The 22225-nt window shown below is 47.7% G+C and overlaps 1 protein-coding gene across 2 annotated transcripts in view; it reads right to left on the bottom strand.

Annotated features, from left to right (window-relative positions):
- Positions 1-22225, bottom strand: part of SCFD2 (sec1 family domain containing 2) — a 393663-nt gene that overhangs the window by 9782 nt on the left and 361656 nt on the right. For both annotated transcript variants that reach the window (XM_081812374.1, XM_006734384.3), the window contains 2 exons: positions 13651-13785; positions 2413-2532 (listed from right to left, as the gene is read on the bottom strand). In XM_081812374.1, coding sequence (XP_081668500.1) covers positions 2413-2532; positions 13651-13785 — 255 coding nt within the window. The remainder of the gene's footprint in view (positions 1-2412; positions 2533-13650; positions 13786-22225) is intronic.

Below are 22225 nucleotides of genomic sequence, written 5' to 3'. Positions count from 1 at the left end.
AGAGCAGCCGTTTCGTGGACGACAGCTAGAGCAGCCGTTTCGTGGACGACAGCTAGAGCAGCCGTTTCGTGGACAGCTAGAGCAGCCGTTTCGTGGACAGCTAGAGCAGCCGTTTCGTGGACGACAGCTAGAGCAGCCGTTTCGTGGACGACAGCTAGAGCAGCCGTTTCGTGGACGACAGCTAGAGCAGCCGTTTCGTGGACAGCTAGAGCAGCAAGGCCGGACTTCCACTGCACGTGTAAAAGCAGGTAGCTGCTCCCGTCCCAGATTTGGGCACAGGTAGGTGTGCACCCAGGGCCGAGTGAGTCTGTTGGGGTCTGAGAAAGGAAGATCTGCCTCCACAGGTACCACCCCAGCAAACATCCGGGTAACCCCCCTCCTTTCAGAAGCTTGGAGATCAAGGGCACCATGATCAATAACTCCTCCGCTGTTTTTCCCTACTGCCTTTGGGGGCTTCCTGGGGCCCGTTAGCTCTTCGGAGGAACTTTTTGCACCATGGACACATAGCAATCACGGCTGCTCCTCAAGTCCCAGATTCTCTGAGCAGCTCCCTCTGTAGATGACCGGGCACAGGGTTGGGTTGTCGCAAAGCCGCTGCAGAGCCCAGGTCTGTGTTGTCTAACTCGGGTCCCGCAGCTTTGAAAATGGCTGCATTGTATCCTTCTAGAGTGGGGATTAACACGTCTGTCGGGGTGGTACAATGCAGCACTGTTCTGGAGAGCTAAGAATTTGGTCACCTCATTAAGGACAGCGAGAAGTGTGCTTTCTGATTAAAAAAAAGTCTTGCTCAAAAAGGCAACTGCTTGTTAAACAGATCCTTGACACTGCTGAAAGGGTGTTAGATGAGGCAGAATTGACCACTTGGTCAGAAATTTCACCAGCTAGGGCCATGACAGGTGGTAGTAAGAGCAGAAATGGTCATAGCCAAAGACTGCTCATTCCCCGTTCGAGAACTTTCTGCAGCTGCCTAGATACTCAGGTCCGTTCCTCGGCTGGGTGTCTGGAGACCACAGGACCCAGGCCTTCTCTGCCTCACCAGGCAATCAAGCCTGCTCTGTAGCCAATCAAGCCAGCAGACCAGGCTTCCAGAACTCCTGCCATGTGCTCAGGGGTGGGGAGCCCCAGCCTTTGTCCTAATGGAATCCATGTCTGCTTGAGGAGACGGGGCAGCGAATAGGAGGCAGTGGGCAGGCAGTTCAGGGTCACACTGCCAAGTGCGGAGTTTGGATTCCAGCAGAGATGTGGAAGGCCGAAGACAGGCAGAACTTCGCCTAAGGAGACAGAGGCCCCCTGGGCTAAAGCTGAAGATAAGCCCTCAGAGGCAAGTCTCAAATGGGGGTGGGGGGTGAGAGTCAATGAGAACATGTGTCAGACTCCCTGACTCCCGGCAGGACAATCCGGGGGCATGTCGTCTGGGCTCCTCGGGCCCCCAGAGGACAGAGCCCCGGCTGCCTGCAACAAAGCACTCTTTTCTGGCTTTTCTCTCTTGACTGTCTGTCTTCTCAGATTCCCGTGCTTCTTCTGCTTCTAGGGATCGTCTCCCATGGAAGCCACCTGCTCTCATGTTTTGGGGAGCCCACTCAGGCAAGGACTTTAAGTCTTACTGAGTTGCCGGCTCTGCGCCGTCAGCCAGATTAGAACTTCCAGGGGCAGGGGCTCTCCTTCTCCTGAAGTCCCTCCCCTTGGGCTCCGGCTGCCTCCTGTCAGCAGCTAAACACCACCCCCCACCACCACCACCGCCGAGCAGGGTGCTGACTGCCCGGAAACGGCTGATACTGAGGGTGGCCACCATTTATCGAGAGCTATGGGGCAGGCACAGTGCTAGAAGTATGTGCTCTCCCCTTACCTGATCCAAGACTCACAGCCCCCCTAGCCCTGTTGCCTCCGGGAGAAAATGGAAGGTTTGCTTTCCCAGATCAGCTGGCTAGTAAATGACAGAGGTAAGACTCAAGGACAGACCCATACAATCGAGAGGTGTGTGTTCTTGACCACCAGGCTGCTTCCGAGGGGATGAACGGGCACTGGCAGGAGGCGACAGAGGAGACAGATGCTACATCTGTTATTGTCTTGATGATGCGCCTTGAGTAACAACTCGTGAGTATCTAAGAGCTGACTGGACACAAGAGAATATATGCCCTTCAGGAATCGGGACTAGGGACAATAGCAGCTTAGCCCCTGAAGCCCGGAGGCAGGCGAGGACCGTAAGGGACAGCTCTCCTCCCTGTGTCCGCAGCAGGAGGACAGCTGACCCGGGAGCAGGTGGAGGGGGAATGTGACAGGGCAGGAGTGGGTGGGAGAAGAAAGGTGGGATGGAGACGGGGAGAGGTGCTGGGAAGCCAGATGAAGGACCCTCAGTCACCCTCCCACTGGTGCCTCAGGACCCTCCTTCACCGTTCACAGAGGCCTCAGTACCTGGGTTCCTGGCTGCAGGGACGGCACAAGGTCTTTGATCATCTTGGCTTCTGAGACCGTGACCCCGCCCACCACGAAGAGGATCAGGAGAGGGTGGTTGCTGGGATGAGGCCGGCTCACCTGCAAAACAAACCACCATGGGCTCAAGTGGCTGGTGTTGGGGCAGAACGCCGCGCAGCTGGGCGCCTTCTCCCTTGTCCCTCCATGGGGACCCCAGGGCTGCCGCCCCCCTAGTGCAGGTGACATATGCAACGCTTAGAGACGGTGATTCATTAAGGATTGGACGTGTTAGTGGGCTGTAAACCCACTGACCAGGAAAGCCCATACCATGTCATCTTATTGTACCCCTTTGAATATTTTATTGAAGGAAAAGTTAAGGTCGTGCGGCTATTAAATAGGAAGAGAAGGCTGAGGGGCAACTTATTTATTCTCTCCTTAGCAGCCTTCAGGTCTGAGCATAAACATGCCCCTTCTTCATGACAGAGCTCTGTTAACTTCCTTCAAAGAGCTTGCCACAGCCTGTGGTTATTGGACTTGTTCCTTTGTTTGTTTCCTTATTGGCTGTCTCCTCTTCTAGAACCGGGGATCTGGTTCACTGCTGAATTCTCAGCTTACCTAGTGCCGTTTCTGGTACCTGGCAGGTGCTCAGTAAGTTTCTGTGGAATGGATAGATGGTCAGAGCGCTAGGGAGCTGGCGCTGAAGGGGTAAAAAGATGCACGAGCCCAGCACCTGCCCTGGGAGCTTATCGTCTAGCGCAGACTTCATGCCCTTACCTTCTGCGAGCCAACCTTTGTTGGGCACCTACTCTACATGGAATGGCCCACTAGATGTCGTGGAGAATTAGCCTGATGCCTTATGATTTCACCAATAAGGCAAAGTCTTATATACCAGAATGAGAATGACTCACAGGACCCCTCAGGAAATGCAAAATGAGCCCCACACAGTGACTAACTGATGGGCACAAGAGGGAGTTTCTGAAGACAGTATGTTTTGAGCCCTACCTGGAAGCCAGAGCAGGTTTGGGGAGGAGTGGGCAGGAGAAGTGGTGTGACCCAAGTTCTAGAGGCAAATGGTTACCCACTGGGTGGAAGGGGCGGGGGCAGCGGCCAGGACGGAGCAGCATCACATCACTGCCGGAAGCATGCCCCCGGCTCCCAACATGGCCGCCTCAGCCCAAGGCGGGAGACACAGGCTTTGAGTCTGCAAAGGGAGGGTCCACAAAGGCGGGGAATGTACTCACTCATTCACACTAACTCCCAAACCATCTTCCCGCACAGACAGCCCCCAGGTCAACATCTTATTTTAAAAACACTTAAAAAGGCAACACATTCCGTGTTTCCAGTTATATAAGTTACTCTTTGGCTTCTGGAGAAGAAACACAGGATGGAAAAAAAGGAAGGAAGGGAGAGAGCGCGAGAAGGAAAGAGACAGGGAGGGGACGGGAGAAGGGGAGAAAGAAAGAGAGAGATCTAACCTTTTCCAAAACAGGTGAATACTGGAAACTCTGACCTTCAGGAAAAGACTGACTCCTCATCCCCGCCCCCCTCCCCGAGCTTCTTGCCCTGCAGCTCTCCTTCCCCTGGATTGCATTTGTTGGCTGCTTTCTTCCAAGTCACGTAATACATACCCAGGACAAGCCTGCTTGTGTCCCACTATTCCCCTAAAGTCCCCATGGCCATCATATGCAGGAGTCAATGAACACTACTTTGTCTTCGTTTAACGGGTCATTTCTGTGGCATCTGTCACAGTTGATGACACCCTGCTGGGCTACTCTAATAGCACTCTCTGTTGGTTGTTCCTTCTACCTTTTCTGATTGTTTCTTCTCAAATTTCTTCACAGGTTCCTTTTCTTGGTCTGCCCCTTTATATGTCCATGTTACTTTGGGCTCCATCTTTGGCCCCTGGCTCTTCTCACTCACTACATCACCCCTGAAGGATCTCACCTACTCATTCACCTTCAACAGGGTTTGACATCCTTCCCAAATCTATCTCCTTAGCTTGAACACCTCCACTGAGTTCCTGTGGACTTGCTCACCTGGGTGTCTCCCAGGACCCCTAAACTCAACAGGCTCCAAATCTGATGCATGATCTTGCCAAGTCTATTCCTCATGTTGACTTTCTAACAGCTTCACCATCTTCACGTGCTCCCGAGCCAGACACCTGACAGTCACCTTGGACTTCGCTCTCTTCCATTTCCCAGATCTTAATTGTACCCCCTCACATTTGTGGATCTCTCCTTGACTTCCACTGTCCCTATTCCGGTCAGGCTCTCATTCTGTCTTCCTTAGATTACTGCCACAGCCTTCTGGTTTGTCTCCCCATGCCAGTTTGGCCGTCCCCCATCTGTCCTCCTCACTCCTGCCTGAGGAAGCTTTCTAAAATGCAAACATTTATTGTTGACTCTAGTGAGCACTCCACTGAACATTTCTGTGCATTATCTCATTCAATCCTCAAAATAGCTTTTGGGGGCAAATACAGTCATGGCTGCATTTTACAGGTGGAGAATTTTAAGCTTATACCCAGTAACTCAATTGTGGCACAAGGGGCCATGCTCTGAAACACCCCTCAGCTCCATCAGTGCTTGCCCTCTCCATGAGTCTTTGGGGATGAAGTGCGAACTCCTTCATTCAGCATACAGGGCTCTTTCAGTGTGGCTTTGCTTCATGTCTCTATTTCCATCTTCCATGCACACTGTTTGTTTGCTGGAGCCCTTCACAAGAATTTGAGCCATGCCTGACTGCGTGGTATTTGGGGTTTTTTGAACATTTTGGTAAACATATGACGCTTGATTGAACATTTGCACTGAAAATTGCATTTATCACAGTGTTCGGTTTGATTTACTTCCACAAAGTAAACAAAGCCATCAAAACACAGAGAGCTGGCATCCTGGGGTCCCTCTCGTGCCCCACTCTTGTCACAACCTCACCAAGGGTAACTCCCACCTGGACTTCTGATACTCGACATCGTACTTTGCTTTTTCCACTTCTCTCTAAGTCCTGGAGATTCTCCACGCTAGTAAGAAAGATCTGTGGCCCACAGGCATTGGTTGGGACCACACCGGTGTGCTTTGGCTTCTGTCCGTGCCCTGGCTCTACAGTTATTCAATAGTTAAGGACCCGCTCCTTCTCTTCTTTACCTCCTTCCCTCTTATTCTCTTTAAAGAGTATCCTCTCCTCTGAAAAATTGTCTCTCCCTGTCTCTCGACTCCTGCCCCGTGACCCAAATCTGACCACACCTCTGCCGTGGCCTTGTCAAATTGGACTGCTGCTTATCTCCTCTCCTAGAGTGCGAGCTACCGGAGGGGAAAGATGGATCATATTTATCTTGGAATTTTGGCATTTTGGGCTTTGAGCACAGACCTTGCTCATGGTAAACTTTCCACAAATGTTGCATGAATAAAATAAATGGACAGATGAATGACGAAGACCCACAGGCTAAATGGAGATGCTCTTCTTTTCTTAGAGATCTTTTAGAAACTCTTTGCTTCAAGTGTGATTTTTCCTGGCTGAGGAGCTAACCTGAAGCTCCTTCCAACCCTGCAAATAACTGTTTCTCACTTGATCCTGGAACAGAAATACAACTGGCTCCAGAACTTCAAGTGGGACAGTATGTTCCCAAAGACATATGCTTTCCATAAGAGAGTCTGGGCTCTGAAGTACACTGCTGCGAGAATCTTGGAAGGATGTATCGAAAGATGAAAAGGAGACAAAGAACAGTAACAACAAAGAACAATACCCTGGGGCCAAGGAGTTGAGGGAATGTTGGGTTTGGTACACATAAAAGGGTCCCATTAATGCACGTTGCTGTTTGCTAGTTTGGTTTCTGTTTAGATTTATGTTTTGATACCAGACTTCCTTCTAGAACATGTCCAATGGGCAGGCTATTGGGAGGTGGAGTCTTTAAAAGTCTTTTCCATCAGAATAACACATTCTTTATAATCAGCCCCACACTGCTGCATCCCGGGTGTCTGTGAGTTCCTGGTGTGAGGCACGTGGAGGATGAAAGATGTAAGCATCCTGACTGCCATCGCAAATGCCCAGATTAATAAAGCGAGTCAGACTCACTGCTCTTTCACTTTCCGAGCCTTCGCTGGCTGTGATTTCAGACATGGGTTCTGGTTAGAGAAGACAGTTTCTCTCCACCATCCACCTACTGGAGCCTTTGAGGCATAGGCTGTGGGAACCTTCTCTGCAGCTGTGGGCCCCGAGAGCTCTTTGATGTCCTGATGGGTTTCGATGAGCGGGGTTTCCTCTGCTTCCAGTTTCTCTGGCACGCTCCAGGAGTCCTGGGAATCCTGCTGCCGATTCTCCTCCACTCGGTTTCTCTAAATGTGTGACCCCACTGTCCCCAGCCCAGGCAGGGGTCAGGCCCCCATTCTCCAACAACGGCAGAGCCTTGGAGAAGGGGGAGAGTGCAACAGGAATTTTGGCCTCAAAGGGCACTCGGCCCTGAGAACAGCGGTGCCGACTCTGAAGATGGTCTGGCAATGGCTTTTCTCCCCACAGAAATTAGTAAGAGCCCTGCCACTGCCACCCATCACTGCATGTCGAGCACGGTCCTTTTTACTCAATTACTCGTCCGTTCAACAAATATTTAGTGAGCAACTACTACAGGGCCTGATGCGGCTCTAGGCTTCAGGGATGTCAAGAATGCAGCAGTGAACGGATCAGACCAGACTCCCTGCTGGTGTAGAGTTTCTCTTTCAGTCAGGGAGGATGACAAAGTATGTAAGCAAACGTATGTAAGGATGGAAGGTGGGAAGTGCTCTGGAGGAAAAGAAAGCAGGGGGTGGGGCGAGCAGGACACGATGTGACACGGAGAATCTGTGAAGTGGGTAGAAGCTCTGTTTTATAGCTAGAGACAGGGAGGCTTGGAGGGCTGGGTAACTTGTCCCCAGTCTCCCAGTCAGTGAGCTGGAGGGTGGAGACTGAAATCCAAGTCTATCTCACTGCAGAGCTAGATGCTTTCCACACCTCCCCATTTATAAACAGATTCTTCAAACTGAAAGCATTTTTGCTAGCTTTCATCTCTTAAGGCTAAGCTTCTCATTCCTTAGCAGCATCGGTCAATTAGCAGGTTCCTGGTGGAATTTCCTCACTGAATCACGTCGTGGAAGGTCTCCACTTGGGTAGCGCCACTCTGTTGTTTAGCTTGACCTCCCTGCTGCAGCTGCTGTGGTGGATGGCTTCCTCTTTCTGGAAACTTCCCCCATCCCCTCCAGTTTCTCCCCTGCATCCCTGGACTCTCCTTAGAGGGCTCTGCTTGCCTGACCTGCTCCATGACAGGCTGTATCCCTGACTGCTCGGGCCTCTGGCCCCTGCTCTTCTCCTAGACACCCTTCCTGGGTGACCCAGCCCCTGCCCACGGTCCATGGCTCACCTGCAGCCGTGGCCCCAGATTGCTCCCATTGGCCCAGGCTCTGCAGAGCTGCAAAGCTAACTCTCAAACACAAGTCCTCTTGCTCTCCATTCCTGTTTCTCAGTCGGAGAGAATGTTAACATGTTCATGCAGTCACCCAACTCTAGGCCAATCACCCCAGGCGGTATCTTCTCATCTTCCACATCCGAGCAACACCCCGTCCTGTGGAACCCGCCAGCACTGAGCCCCTGCCCTCACGCCCCCCGCCCTGCTTGAGCTCCGATCACCTCATCTGCCCACCATCCCTCTGCAGCCCGATGCGGATCTGGCCACATTTCCCCCCACGCTCACTGCTGCTGGGGACACCTTTGTAACATATAAACTGGTTCTAGATTCCTAACAACCATTCAATGGCGCCTCAGTGTTTTGGTCAAAACTCATACCTCTAGCCTGTCCTGACCTGGCTTTTGCTTATCCCTTTGGCTTCATATTCTTCCACTCCCCAAATCCGCCATCAGCTCCAGCCCTGGGAACCATGGCATGGGTCACTCTGTTCCTCACTCCCGCGGCGCTGATGGCACTCCACTCTTCTGGAAAGCTCTCTCTGACTGCCGGCCTGATTGCCCCTTCTCTGTGCCCTCAAATCCCATCTGGCACACCACTTCTCTCTCCTCCCCACAGTCCTCCATTCTCCTGTCCATCACCTAGCAAGCTGCAGGCCACACAAGGTGAGCTGGGCCAGGGCAGGTGGGGCACCTAGTTTGTCTCTATGTCTTCCCTGCCCACAACAGTGGCGAGCACACAGAAGACGCTCTCAATAATCGCTCACAGGCAGACAAAGTTTGTAGACTGCCCAAATCAAGTTTTTGTTTTTGTTTGATGATTCCAACCGTGAGAGTCCATCTCACTAGAACTGATGGATCATATTTAGCTAGTGTTAGACACAAATCAAGCCTTACCTCATAGGATGAAGCACAGTTAAGAAGACGAAAATAGAAACAATGGTGATAAATAGTGTTGCCAACAAGAATTCCAGGACGTGTGCTGAGTTAATCAAGAAACACCAAGTGCTGGCCTATTTTCTTCTCGTCAGAAATGCCATTAAGTGTAACGGACCTACGCGAACAGTTCATCTCTCCATCTTGTTTGCTTATGGAAACAATGACGAGCTGAACGAGACGATCCACAGGCATGTCCAGCTCTTACAGTCCAAGGCTCTGACAGCAAATCTCACCTGAGGCTCATCATTTTTGCCTTTCATCCCCATGGCAGTCTTCTCCCCTTCACTGTAGGTGCATCCAATCCACGCGTGAACGGTCTCCTTTATGCCTATGCTTGTGGGGTACGCTCCTGGCAGCTATGCAGCTGCAATGTGATCCTGCCCCTCAGCCACTGTTGACTGGTTTGGGAAAGTGCTGCTCACCTCAGTTGGGCCAATTCCGGATCCTTCGCTGGGAATCAAGACTTGACTGAAGACAGATGAGGCTCAGTCACAGCTGAGCTCTTAAGAAGAACCAAGGGCTGTGGCATCACGACCCAGCCGTTCATTCAGTGCATACTTCCTGGGCACCTGCCCTGTGCTGGCTGGTGTGCTTTGCACCTTCTGCAGGCCAGAGTGAGTCCCAAAGAACTGTCTGGTTTCCTGATGGCTTTTCTAGTTCTCAGTCCCCATCCATCCTGAGGCCCACCACACTACTGCCCTGAGTTCCCCGAGATCCTCCTCGGTCTTCACCATAAATGATTCACAAGAAATGATTAAGTCGTGCACTTTGTTGGCGTTGTCACTGAAAGAGTTTCAGTTCCGATCTCCTCTCACAACCAGCTTTGCAGGGCCTGTTGAGCAGCTACTCCATCTCCCCTGTGGACCCAAGGTGAGGGAGCTCCCATATCAATTCAGAGAAGGGCCCAGAGGCAAGCACTGGGTCTTCTCTGAGTCTTTTTCACAAATCTTTTAATTTTTTCCAATTAAGCATGGCCACATAGGAAATGGAACAACAGCAACAAAAACCTTCTTAAGAAACATACATAAGGGGCGACTGGGTGGCTCAGTTGGTTAAGAGTCTGCCTTCGGCTTGGGTCATGATCCCAGGGTTCTGGAATCGAGCCCCGCATTGGGCTCCGTGCTCAGCAGGGAACCTGTTTCTCCCTCTGCCTGCCTGCCTGCCCACTTGTGATCTCTCTCTCTGTTTTAAATAAATAAATAAAATCTTTAAAAAATACATAAAAGGAGGTAAAAGGGCCTCACGCAATTTCATTAGATAAAACCCACCCCCTCCTCATGCCAATTCCAGCAGAGAAAACATCTTGACAAATCATGTCCTTTAGTCAAAACAAGTTGGGGGCCAAACACATGGAGTAGATATAAAGTATGTTATTTTCAGGAGACCGAAATCCAAACCACAAATTCCAGAAATGCATTTTAAAAGTGCTGCCTATTAGACACGCTAGTTTTAAATTAAATTAACGTTGAAGCGAGGGGGGTAAGGTATGTTTCGATTTATTTATTAGATCACTATCAAGCTTTCCTGTAAGGAGATCAAGGTGTTCCATGCACAAGCATCTTGGAGAAATGCTTGGTTGTTTGAAGAATGTCAGGTTCTGCCAAAGCTGTTTCTCCCCAGTTTGATAGCCCCCCCTCCAAGGCATTGTTTTTTGAAGCCCACAGCTTTATGTGGCTAACCACAAATCTATCCTCTGCTTGAGGAGGGCACGTAGCGGACTTGACACACTGTCTCAGAACCATTCCAAGAATGGTGTTGTGGGCACACTGGCTCTTCTCCCCAGCTTGTCTGCTTCACCTTCCAGGGCCTGACACAGTGAACCCGGGAGAGGAAAGTCCTGTAGTGTCTTATCACACAGGAAGATTTTGGTTTTGTTTGTTTGTTTGTTTTTGAGATTATATTATTTAAAAAAATTATGGCAAACAGGCAGATCTTTCATTATCAAAGCTTTTCTGGGAGCACTTTTTTTGAATCCGGGTCAAGAGCACGGGAGGATTTTCTGTCCTCCAGACTGGAAGGAAAACTCTTAGAATTTGTCACACGCTGCCGGTCAGGCTGGACAGCCAAGTGCATATTCAGGCCAAGTGCAGATTGTGTTTTCCAAAAGTGGCCACGACAATAACTTCTGCTCCCTTTCCAAGAAGAGAGTAAGTTCCCTCTCCTCCAACCCAGGTGGGTATGGGTGTCTGCCTGGACAAACAGAGCACTGTGGAGGGGATGCTACATGACTTCTGGGGTTTCCATCTGGCTCTCTCTTAGGACGCTTGCCCTTGAACACAGCCACCATGCTGTGAGGAAGCTCAGGGCGATGGCAAGAACTGCGTCCCTTAGCTCATGGGCCAGGCTGGACTACCAGCTGATGGGCAGCATCAGCCTGCTGACATGGGTGCCACCTTGATGGTGAGTTGCTCCCTGTTGAGCTCTGCCCAGAGTACAGGTTCATGAACAAAATCAGTGATCAACGGTATGTTAAGTCAGTGTTTTGGGATGGCTTCTTACGCAGCAAGAGATAACCAGAACAGATGGGGATGGAAGACTTCTCTGGACAGCCTTTATAGAGGAAAGCACGTGAAAGCAATGCGGGAAGGAGATGGTAACAAGTGGCAGTAGGATGCACATAAAGTTCCGACTTTAGTAAGGGCAAACTCCAGTGGCCTTGACTTCCCTCTCACAGAGCTTTGGTTTGATGCAGAGACTCTTAGACATGCATCTTGCATCCTCTTCTCTCCACAGGCCTTAAAGCAGAATGGAAGATACTCTCTCCTGATGGCTTCCCTCCGTCTCAAAGACATAGCTCCTTGTGAAATCGTAGTTATTCCTCAAAGCCCTACTGACTGTTCTTCTCTACATTTATCCCATTTATTTTGTTCAAGTCCTGAACACATGAGCCAGAGGTAATGTTCCTTTTCACGTTCTGTGGTGTGGTGGGAAGAGTCAGCATGGAAGCCCAGGTAGAAACAGAACAAAACGCCTCTCCGTTGGGGTGGTGGCATGGGGAGGGCTTTGTGGCCAGTCCACTGAGACTCTGCCCACCCCCTGCAGACAGATGACACCCCCTGGCAACTGAGAGCAGATGCCTGGCAGCTGGGGGCTGAGGAATGGATTCTGATAGCTGCTGGGAAAACACAAATTCTCCCTTTTTCTGAAGTGCATTACTTGGAAACCTCTCTTTGAGATCAGTCTCAAGGGGCCAGAGTATTTCTTCATGAGTCCTAACCCCAGGGATACGAAGGCAGAGAAACACAGCAGCCTAGGATGGCTCCACACCCGTTTTTCCTAGGCAGAATCCTCCTCAGGACAGTGACGCTTCTGATCAGTGAAAGAGCTGCAGCAGACACTCTGCAGAGCGTAAAAGGGTAATGATGTGTCGCGGTTCATGAACCAGTAAAGGAAAGCGCAAGCCGCTCGTCTCCCACAAGGGAGGCTCCATATTGGCCTGACACTTGCATAGTCCATCAGCATACTAAAGGCACCGTGCCCTCGGAAGCAATTTAATTTGTTGTTTTATCCAGTGTTTCCCAAACATATTTGGTCACAGGATTCTTTTGCTATGGGGACATCATGGGACATCGCCGGGCAAGAGCGAGGCAGAGAGCAGAGAGCAGGCAGGTTGGAGCCCTCACCGTGCCCCCGGCCAACGTCGGACGCGGCCGCCTGACTGGGGAAGCGTCCAGGGCCTGTCGAGCCGGCCTCACGGACCAGGGCCTGGAAGTCCAACCTTGTTACTTTAGCCTCTCCTCAGGGCGAAGTCCAAGCTCGTGAAGGAAGGAAGGGGATGCTCACGTGGAGAAGGTTTTGGAGACCACGTCTCGTCTGGAAGTTTCTAGGCAAAGTAGTCATCGTGAAGGGCTACTGGACAACCTTGGGATTACGTGCAACTGAGGAGCCCCCACACGCTTTTAAGAAGCTGATCTGTAATACATTATTTATAAAAAAAATAATAATAATAAAGAGGGGGAAAATCCAGGAGCCACACGGAATAACAGACAGTGCTAAGTGGAGGCAGCAGGAAGGAGACCCGGGCCGCCCCTGCAGCCCGTTTACTGCTCTGTCTCGAGTCTGACTGTCTGGCTTCTGTCCTCTGGCTGTGCGCATGGACCAGTTTTCCTGGCATATGCATTTACTGAACTCTGAAAGGCCAGATCTGCTATGTAGATTAATTCATGATTTCAAAGACGCTTTGAAGCAGGCAAAACATTCTGTTATTTCCAAGAGTTATTACAACTGAAGTCCTGGCATAGACTGGGAGGCCAGTCTGTAATCTTGTTTAGATTCTTTTAAATTCAGAAACGTTGTAGTGAGTTAAAAATAGATCTCATTTGTGTACTTTTCCTCCTTTCATCCCCATGGCAAAGGCTGTTCAGTCATTTTGACCTCTCCTTGATATTAGCCAGAGAGAGTCTAGCACTTGGCCCCTGGGATGGGAGTCCACTAGGCTAAAACAAAAGCCATTTTCGAATGGATTTGGGGGTGATGCGAGTCATGTGACTGAGCAGAGTTATTCATTATTCTACATGAGTTCTAGAATTAAGAGCAAGAGACCATCATTAAGACCTACGAATAGTATATGGATTAAATGAAAATGTGGGCCAAGGAGGAGAAAAGTTTTCATTCACACTATCCTAGGGGGCTTGTATCCTCACATATCAATTGAAAAAAGACCATAGCGCTTAGGTCAAAAGAAGCTGGAATATCAGAAGGCTGGAAGGTCGGGCTGCTTATAACCGAAGTTAAATAAAGATTGCACCTGATTTCAGAAGAGCCAAAATACTGGATGTTATCTTATATGGTCCTCCCCAGGGTGAATGGGGTGTCAGCATTTTCATGCCCAGCACAGACATCGGTACAATCAGGATTACCTCTTCATGGTTACTTTACCTTCATAAACATGCTGAATCCAGTTTTAAGGAGATCGGTGAGGCCTGAAGACATGTGTTCAATATCCACTGGATCTGGCCTCTCAGGATTAAATATTTCTTCCACAACCTGCTTCAACAATGGCCTATAGGATGCCTGGAAAGACAAAATATTGTGCTGTAGGTTAAAGGGTTTGTTTGGTTTGTCTGGAGAGACGATAGCTTTATCTGCACCAAAAGAAGCAAAACAAGTTTATTTTGACACTGAGCAATAGCTCTGATTTTGTGTGTATGAAAAGGCAACTATAACAACATTGGTTTTTGGGGTAAATTTCACCCTAATACCCTAATGCTATTTTTTGTTCTTATCCCCTTCTACCAGCAAATATCTCTTACTGGAGCTGTAATCCTAGTAGGACTACTTTTTAAAATCTGGGTTTAAAGTGACAATTTTTTGTATATGAAGAATACTGGAAAGCAAAGTATTGTCATTTGCGACAGACATGAAGATGCTCTCCAGTTTTCCTGAACGTTCTTAGAATTATGCTTCCCTCTACTAGGAACTGGAATGTTTTCATACGATGTACTGTCACGATCCAAGCCTAAAGCAATCCCTTCTTCCTCTATAGAGCTCAACTCCAAGTAGGACTTGGCCAGAAAACAAAGCAAAGATGCCAAACAGGAATCTGACCAAGGTCAGGGCTTAGAAAAAGCAGGCCACATGGTACCATAAGAATTCCAGGAGAATGAAGTTGATGTCGATTTGTTACAGCTCCCACAGTGTGATAAACGATGCATCTATGCATGTTCAGATAATATGTGGAGGCAGCTTTTTCTGACCAGTGTACTTTCTGGCATGTTCCCCACTCCTCTTGCCTTGTTCTCCTTCCTACCAAGCTCTTCCTCGTCCTCTGCTCTTCCCTCCCCACAAGCTGACCACCTTCCTCCCAGGTCTCTGGCTGTCTCCGCTCTCCAGTCCCACAGGGCACCTGAGTTTGGAGCATGAATGCCGAGAGAAGAAGGAATGTCTCCTCTCCACACACTCTGGTGATTATTACAGCCTCGGAAAAGCCAGGTTCCAACAGAGTCCTGCCCAGATGTTTTGAACTCTTTGGCTCTTGTCACTGGCCAAATCTGTGACCTGCCTGCTATTTCAATAACCTGTTGAGGCTATTGGGTGAACTGACTTCATGTCTGCCTTCATCTTGCATTCCTTACAGTCATTTTTTTAGTCTTTACTCCAACTTTCTTACTTAAAATATTTTAGAAATAAAGCAGGGTATAAACCATCAAAATAATAAACACTTATTTAGGGGCACCTGGCTGTCTCAGTCGGTAGAGCATGTGGCTCTTAATCTTGGGGTTGTAGGTTCGAGACCCATGTTGCGTGTAGAGATCGCTTAAAAATAAAATCTTAGAAAAACACAATTATTTAGCTAGAATGTCACGTGCATTTATCAGGGATAAAATGCAGGGAGAAAGAGCAACTGTTCAGCTGAGGGGTGCAGCCTTCGTGTTTATTAGTCCAACCGACTACTGCATACCCAGAGATCTCACAGGTAAACACGCATGGAAGGTAGAGCACTGAGCAGCAATACCATTAAGACAGAAATTAAAACAAAACAAAAACAAAAACAAAAAACAAAGCAAACACTATGATTCAACCTTCCCCATTCTAAAGCTATATTAAGACAGATTTTAAAAATTTATCATACAGGCAAAAATGGAGAGGTCTGAAAACATGCACTTTTGATGAGGCCGTGGGGAAACAGACACTCTTATATATTGCTGGTGGGCGTGCAAATTGTTGCAATCAGCGTGGAGAGCAATTGGGCAGCACCTATCACAATTACAAGTGCGTCTGACCTGGCGATTCCGCCTCTAGGAATTTATCCTATAAATATGTTAACATATGCAAATGAGACCTATAAAAGGCTGCTTATTGTTTGAAATAGCAGAAGACTGGAAAAAACTCAAGTGCCCATCAGAAGGAGCAGATTAATAAATGGGATACAGCCACAGGAAGAAATGGCACAGAAGCCAATAGAGAAGCTCTTGTGTTGATCTGGCAAAAAGCAGGATAAAGTGTGGGTGGAAACAGCAAGGTGAGGAACAGTGTGTGTGCTGGGCTGGCATTTATGTAAAATGTGTCACCGGGGATTTGGAAGTTTGTATCTGCTGAAATGTACAAAAGATCCCATTGTGATGGGATTTACAGAGGCTGCCAAGAGCAGAGATCCTGGAGTGGAGAGCAGGACAAGGGACAAGGGTGGGGGAAGACTTTTCAATAGATCGCTTTTCCAAAAACAGTTAAAATACCACTACAAACAGCAAGAATGTTCTGGGTTTTTTTTTTTATTTTTACTTGTTAAAAATTAACAAATTATTTATGCACAGAAGAGACTGAAATAAAACACACCAGAATGTTAATTAGGGCTATCTCTAGATTCTGGGAGTAAGGGACATTATTTTTTTCTTTTTCCAAATGTTCTAAAGTTCACAGGTATACTTCTGGAATCTTAATATAATCCAATAAATATTTTCAATGTTAAAGAAAAATGAGGTCGTGGAATGGTCTCTGAATTTTGCACATCATCTCTCTGAGTAAACTGTCTCGAGAGCCCTTCTGTCACCTCAGCCTTTCTGGACATTGACTCTCAACTTAAACTTTAATCTCTTTAAACTCTTCCGCAAAAAGAAATCCTTTGACCAATATTCTGCTAACTTATCAGCATTTCATCAGTATTCATCAGCTTCTTCCTTAGTAATAGTATCTAGTTTTTAGCAGGCACATTATCCACTGGCTAAAAGATTTGATTCTCCAGTCTCCCTTGCAGCCGGGCACAGCTGCGTAACTAAGTTCTGGACAATGAGATGGAAGCAGGAGGGTAGTGGGACTTGCAAATGCTCCTTTTTCAAAAGGGAAGGGGCTGCTCTTTCCCTTTCTCTGTTCTGCTGCTTGGAACATGAAAGTGGTGCCCAAAGCGCCGCAGCCGCGGTGGAAAACAGGGCTATTCCTTAGAGATGCTGGAGCTGAGAGCTGGAAGCAATGTTGGCCAGTGATGGCTGGTGGGGCTGCCAGAACCCTAACCCGGACAGACTAAAGCCACCTACTTGACATGCCAATACAAACCCTCCTACGTTTAAACCTTTAGCTCTCGGATCTTTGTGACTTGCAACTGAATGAAATTCTAACTGATACGAAGTGCAAAGGGAAGATAAAGAAATTGGAGTGCTGCGTGGCTCAGCCGGTTGAGCATCCAACTCTCCATCTCAGCTCAGGTCTTGATCTCAGGGTTGTCGTGAGTTCACGCCCTGTGTTGGGCTCCATGTTGGCCATGGAGCTATGTTAAGTAAGTAAGTAAGTAAGTAAGTAAGTAAATAAATAAATAAATAAATAAATAAAGGACCATGCCTTCCTTCCAGGAGCTTACATTTATTTATTTTATTAGCCTATATGCAGTTATATAGAATAACTTGAAGCAGAACCCTAGAGAAATACACTTAGGCTGTCATGGTTAAGAGAGGGGAGAGTATGTCCCCCAACCTACAAAAAACACAAGCCTGTTGCTCTCTGAAGAATGCACTTCCTGCAAGGAGGGAGAGTGGTGATGGTAAAAGGAGCTCAGACACAGGAAAAGTCTGTCATCCAGTTAAAATGCTAGACTAAGTACCTCCTCTGTGCAGGGAGCCGTGGGCCGGGGGTGATGGTTCTCTCCAGTGCAGTCCGGGGGCCCAGGGGAAAGAAGGAAGTGTGGAGGGACTGGGGATCTTGTCCTCTCCCCTGCTCCACTTTCAGCTAAGCTCTGGGCAACAAAGTACCCAGGACAAAATACCCACTGAGCTGGGGTTCCCCTTGGGGGTGAGCAAGATTTGGAAGGGCTAGTCCCTTAATAGGTTCATTCTTGGGATTTTGTGATCCTTGTATACCATTGGGGAAGGTTGTAAATCTTTTTTATTTTATTTTTTTAAGTATGTAGGTAACATTTATTTAGAGTGGGGAAAGAAATTACAACTTCAATTCAGAAAGTAACAGAGAACAAACACACCACGTAATCCAGAATAATAACATATGCTTTCATTAATTAACTGCCCAACGTAGCTCAATGATACTCATTTCTTAGGTTTCTTGGCTGCATTCTCTCTGATTATCTTTTCGTTTGACAGCAATTTAGAAAGTCATTTTCTATAGAGATGTGATAGTGATTAAGCTGTTGTCTCTCAACTCCAAGCCCTGTCTTCTGTACTTAGTTCTGCGACGCTTGCCTGCCGCTCTGCAAACCACATTTGTGCTCTGCCATCTAGACCTGGCAGATTCTGCCAACAGGGGGCACTAGAGGGCTAGTGGAGGCAGGAAGCGCAAGCGAGACCGTGCTCTTCCCTGTTTATTTGCTGTTCCCACCAGCATCACCCCAGCAATGGCTCCTCACTACTGGATGCCGTGCCCTCTCTCGACTTCTAAGTCATAGGATCCAATAAATTACCTTCCTTGCTTAAGCCAGTTTGAGCTTTTTTCTTTTATTTTCTGTTTTTACTTGTAATCGGAAGCACACTAAACTACATATTTTACTGAAGAGACATCGATAGGTTTTCCCACTTAAATATATAGAAGAAGACCTCTAATTCTTTACTAAAACAGCGAAGCACAGAACGGCGAAATAACATTGTCCATTTAAAGAGCACAATTTGGGAAAGACTTTCTCAGGCATAAAAGCAGCACTGTGGCCTCATGACTTCTTCGAAAACACATTTCTTACTTTTTCCAATTACGGTTTTTAATGATGAGACCCTTTGGCTCCTTCCTCTCAGCCACTTAGGTTGCATTGCTTTGTGTCCCAAATCATGTCACTGAAATCTGATTGGAATGCCCGGCTTCAGCAATAGCTTCTTAGATGAGAAAACTCTGACTGTCATGGAATTTTCTATTTAGCCAGAAGCCACCCACTTCTCAGCAAAGGACCACATAGACGGTGGTGATAGGGGAGGCAGATGTCTTCCCCTAAGGCTCTGCTCAAAGTTCTCCTCATTTGTCAGGGAGGGCTGGAGGGGAGATCAGTTGTGTGGTTTGCTCCAACATTAAGAGAGTTGGGCAGAGTAATTTAATTTTCCTATTCAAACATTTTCTGTCAGTTCACCTTTGGGGGGTGGGGGGGAGGAATAAAAAACACAGACAAATTTGTTCTTTCCTTTTCTTGCTGGTCATTTATTTCTTGCTTATATCACATCCGGTGTGTGCAGACACTAGGGGGTCTCTGCCCCACACAACTGTCCAGGTACCCAGGCTCCTTCTATCGAATGGCTCCCCCATTCCCCAGGGCACTGGAATCCCACGCGGGAGCTTCGCATCTCATCGGCGAGCATGCAGGATTTCCAGAGAGACTTTATGGGCTCAGCCTGAAAGAGATCTGTATCACTTCTACCCACTGTTCGTCAGCCAGACTTAGTCACAAACCTAATTTACTCACCAGGGAATCTGGAAATTGTGGTCTAACCGTACCCAGGAGGAAAAGGAAATGGACTTCAGGGAACATATAGCTTTGTCTTTGCCACACACACACACACATCATAAAGTCGGTATTGAAACATTAATATAACTGGCAAGTTGCATGTTATAGGCAAAGGATTATTAAACCCTTTCCCCCTCTTCTGCATAAGAATTTGACCTTTGGTTAACTTTCTAGCTCTGTTTCCCTGGAAACCTGATAAGAGAAGAATGTCGAACTGTAGCCAGGCAAGATGGCTTACGATAAAAATGACCCCTGCTTAGTAAATTGCATTAGACTGGAGAGAGCTCGAAATTTTTTATTTATTTGACAGAGAGAGACACAGCGAGAGAGGGAACCCAAGCAGGGGGAGTGGGAGAGGGAGAAGCAGGCCTCCTGTTGAGCAGGGAGCCCGATTCGGGACTCGATCCCAGGCCTCCGGGATCATGACCAGAGCCGAAGGCAGACGCTTAACGACTGAGCCACCCAGGTGCCCCTAGAGCTCGAAATATTGGCCAGAGAGCCAGAGCTTTGGGCTTCTCTGAGCACGATGACGCTCGTGTAACTGGGCATGTCCCTTGGAGGAGCGCTGGGAGCTATATCCGTGGAACTGTTCAGAGAAACTGGCTCCTAGAGGATATGAAGTTTTTAAGCCAGGAGACTCCTGCCCACCCCCCCCGCCGCCCCCCGAAGTGAGTCTAGTTCCCTCACTTCTGAGCTGTTAGCTTGGGACCAAACCGAGTAGCTCCTGGGTGACAAGGGCTACCCCAGGGAAGAAACACGCCTGCGGCTCCCTCATGGCTAGCGATGTTCCTGTCCTAGGCCGACTGGCGCCAAGTGCGGGCTTTGACCCCATAGCGGACTAATCCATTAGGCACAGAAGGCACAGTGCCCAGAGCCCACAAGACTTTTAGGGGCCCATGGAAATGCATCAGTCTAAAATCAGAAGGGAAAAAAAATGAACTTTTAGGTCAAAGATAATGTTTTGATATATAATATTGTCTCTGTACCAATGCAATTGTACAATATAATTTTTAATTTTTTTTTTTTTATAGAGGAAGAGGTCCATAAAGGCAAAAGTGAGTAGGACTATGAAAATCATCATGTGGCCCTTTATGACAGTTTCATGAGGATAGCCTGAAGGTTTGGTAGAGCCTAGCGAGATCCCTGATTGGCATTAAATATGAAAAAGTTGACATTTCAAAAAAATGATCTTATACCAGAAACTTTCTCTTTTTACTTTAAATGGCCAGTATCTCTTCCAGAACAAACTAGATTTTTAAAAACACTATATTTAATCAAAATATGAAGAAGAAAATATTTGTGTCTCTGTCTCCAGTTACTCTTTTGTGGTGGATATAATGTGTGAGGAGGTCTAGAACATTCTTTTATTGACCTGATTCTAGCTCTTGAACAAAGCCATTGAGTAGAGCAGTAGTTTCTGACATTATACATAAGTCAGAGACAATTTCTAGAAACCAGTCTGAACTCCAACATCTTCCTGAATTTGGCGCACCTTTAAGATGGTCCTAGATAATCAGTTTCCAAGAAAACCTGACCTACGTCCCCATCACTCAGCGTTGCTGCCCTTGGCTTTGCTGACTGGTGTTGGTGCAGCCCTGGGCCATCTCGGTCCTATTACTGAAGATGCTTATTCCTTCTCTGCAAAATTGATTCTACTACTCTTGTAGAGAGAGTATTCATTTTGTCTCAATCCATGACTGTACAGAAAAACATCTGTTCAAAACTGCTGATGGCTTTGGCTGTTCCATGGCTCATTTACTTTTATTTTTTGCTTTACTATCACGGATTTTTTTCCCCTTTCATCTTCTTAAAGGAAATGGTTTGCTCTGCAGATTAAAAAGTGGTTCATTTGCCTACCTGTTCATCCATCTATCCATCCATCCAGCCATCCTTCCTTCAAACCAGAAGCAGATTACTTTGTAAAATTTTGTGTAGTCCCTTCAACTTCAGTATGAAAAAAAACCTAAGCCCAAAGCAATTTACTAATTTGCTTGAGATTCACACAGGCAGTTAGAAGTGGACTATAGGACAGAGCCAAGTCTCCTGGTTAGTCTCCAGTTCAGTCCCATCTTGTGTTGCTTCTTTCCAAAAGGGCACACTAGCAGGTCTGGAGTGAGGAAGATAGAATCAGGAGGAAGAAGAAGAAGAGAGCTCAGCACTTGGAAAAGAACAGCCAGGGCTGGGGATTGTTGACAAAGAGATGGGGCCTACAGACTGTTCAGAGAGCCATATTTCACCAGGCACCAGATGAATTAGGCCTCCTTGGGCACCGCTGGTTCTAAATACTCTTGTTGAGCCTGCCAGAGGCACAAAAGACAGTACGCATCTGTGGAAAGTTTTCTCCAGCCCAGCACTTTGAGACTTCTGCCAAAGCAAGTCAGGCAAGAGTCATACAGTATTTTGTCTGAAAGGGCACAGAAGCTCTTTGCCCTGAGACATTGGCCTAATAGCCTCCTGATGCTGCCGCTGAGGAAGAGCGGCACATCAAACACTGTGGCGTTTAGGGAGGAGGTTACGCCTCCCTTTAAACTAGAACATTCACAGCAAGAAACAAGAGCATAAGAAGACTTGCTGCACAGGCAAAACTGGGGGCTCAGGTTTCCACTCAACAGAGTCTATGAACAAACACAACCTTTCCAAACCAACGGGCGTCAGTAATAAGCCCTTACCAATAGTACCGTCGCTTGAGAATGACTCCCCTTCTATGAGGCCCATCTCCTAGCAAAGGAAAAGGTGAAATGCTACAAAAGAGGCCTATTTTGCTCTTCACTGCAACTGTTACAGCAAATGCTTACATAGTGCTGTCTTTGTCAGCTCCTGTCCTTTGCATGTATCAACTCACCTGTCTTTGAGCATCTTTATGAGGGAGGTATTATTATTATTAGCTCCCTCGTACAGTGGAGGAACTAGGCACAGAGAGGTGAAGTCACCTGCTTAAGGCCACACAGTTGGTAGGGCTCTGGACCTATGAACTCAATGCTGCTATGCTGGGCTATGAACCCACATGCTGCTGCTAACCTCTGTCTCACTAAGAATTAAGAGCATAAGAAATGCCACTGTGGATAAGACTCACAGTCCAGAATCCTTCCA

This window comes from Leptonychotes weddellii, chromosome 2, assembly GCF_054177405.1.
Source record: "Leptonychotes weddellii isolate Sample4059 chromosome 2, ASM5417740v2, whole genome shotgun sequence".
Classification (NCBI taxonomy): domain Eukaryota; kingdom Metazoa; phylum Chordata; class Mammalia; order Carnivora; family Phocidae; genus Leptonychotes; species Leptonychotes weddellii.
The sequence above is the reverse complement of the archived record's forward strand: the minus strand, read 5'-3'. Positions and strand labels throughout refer to the sequence as shown.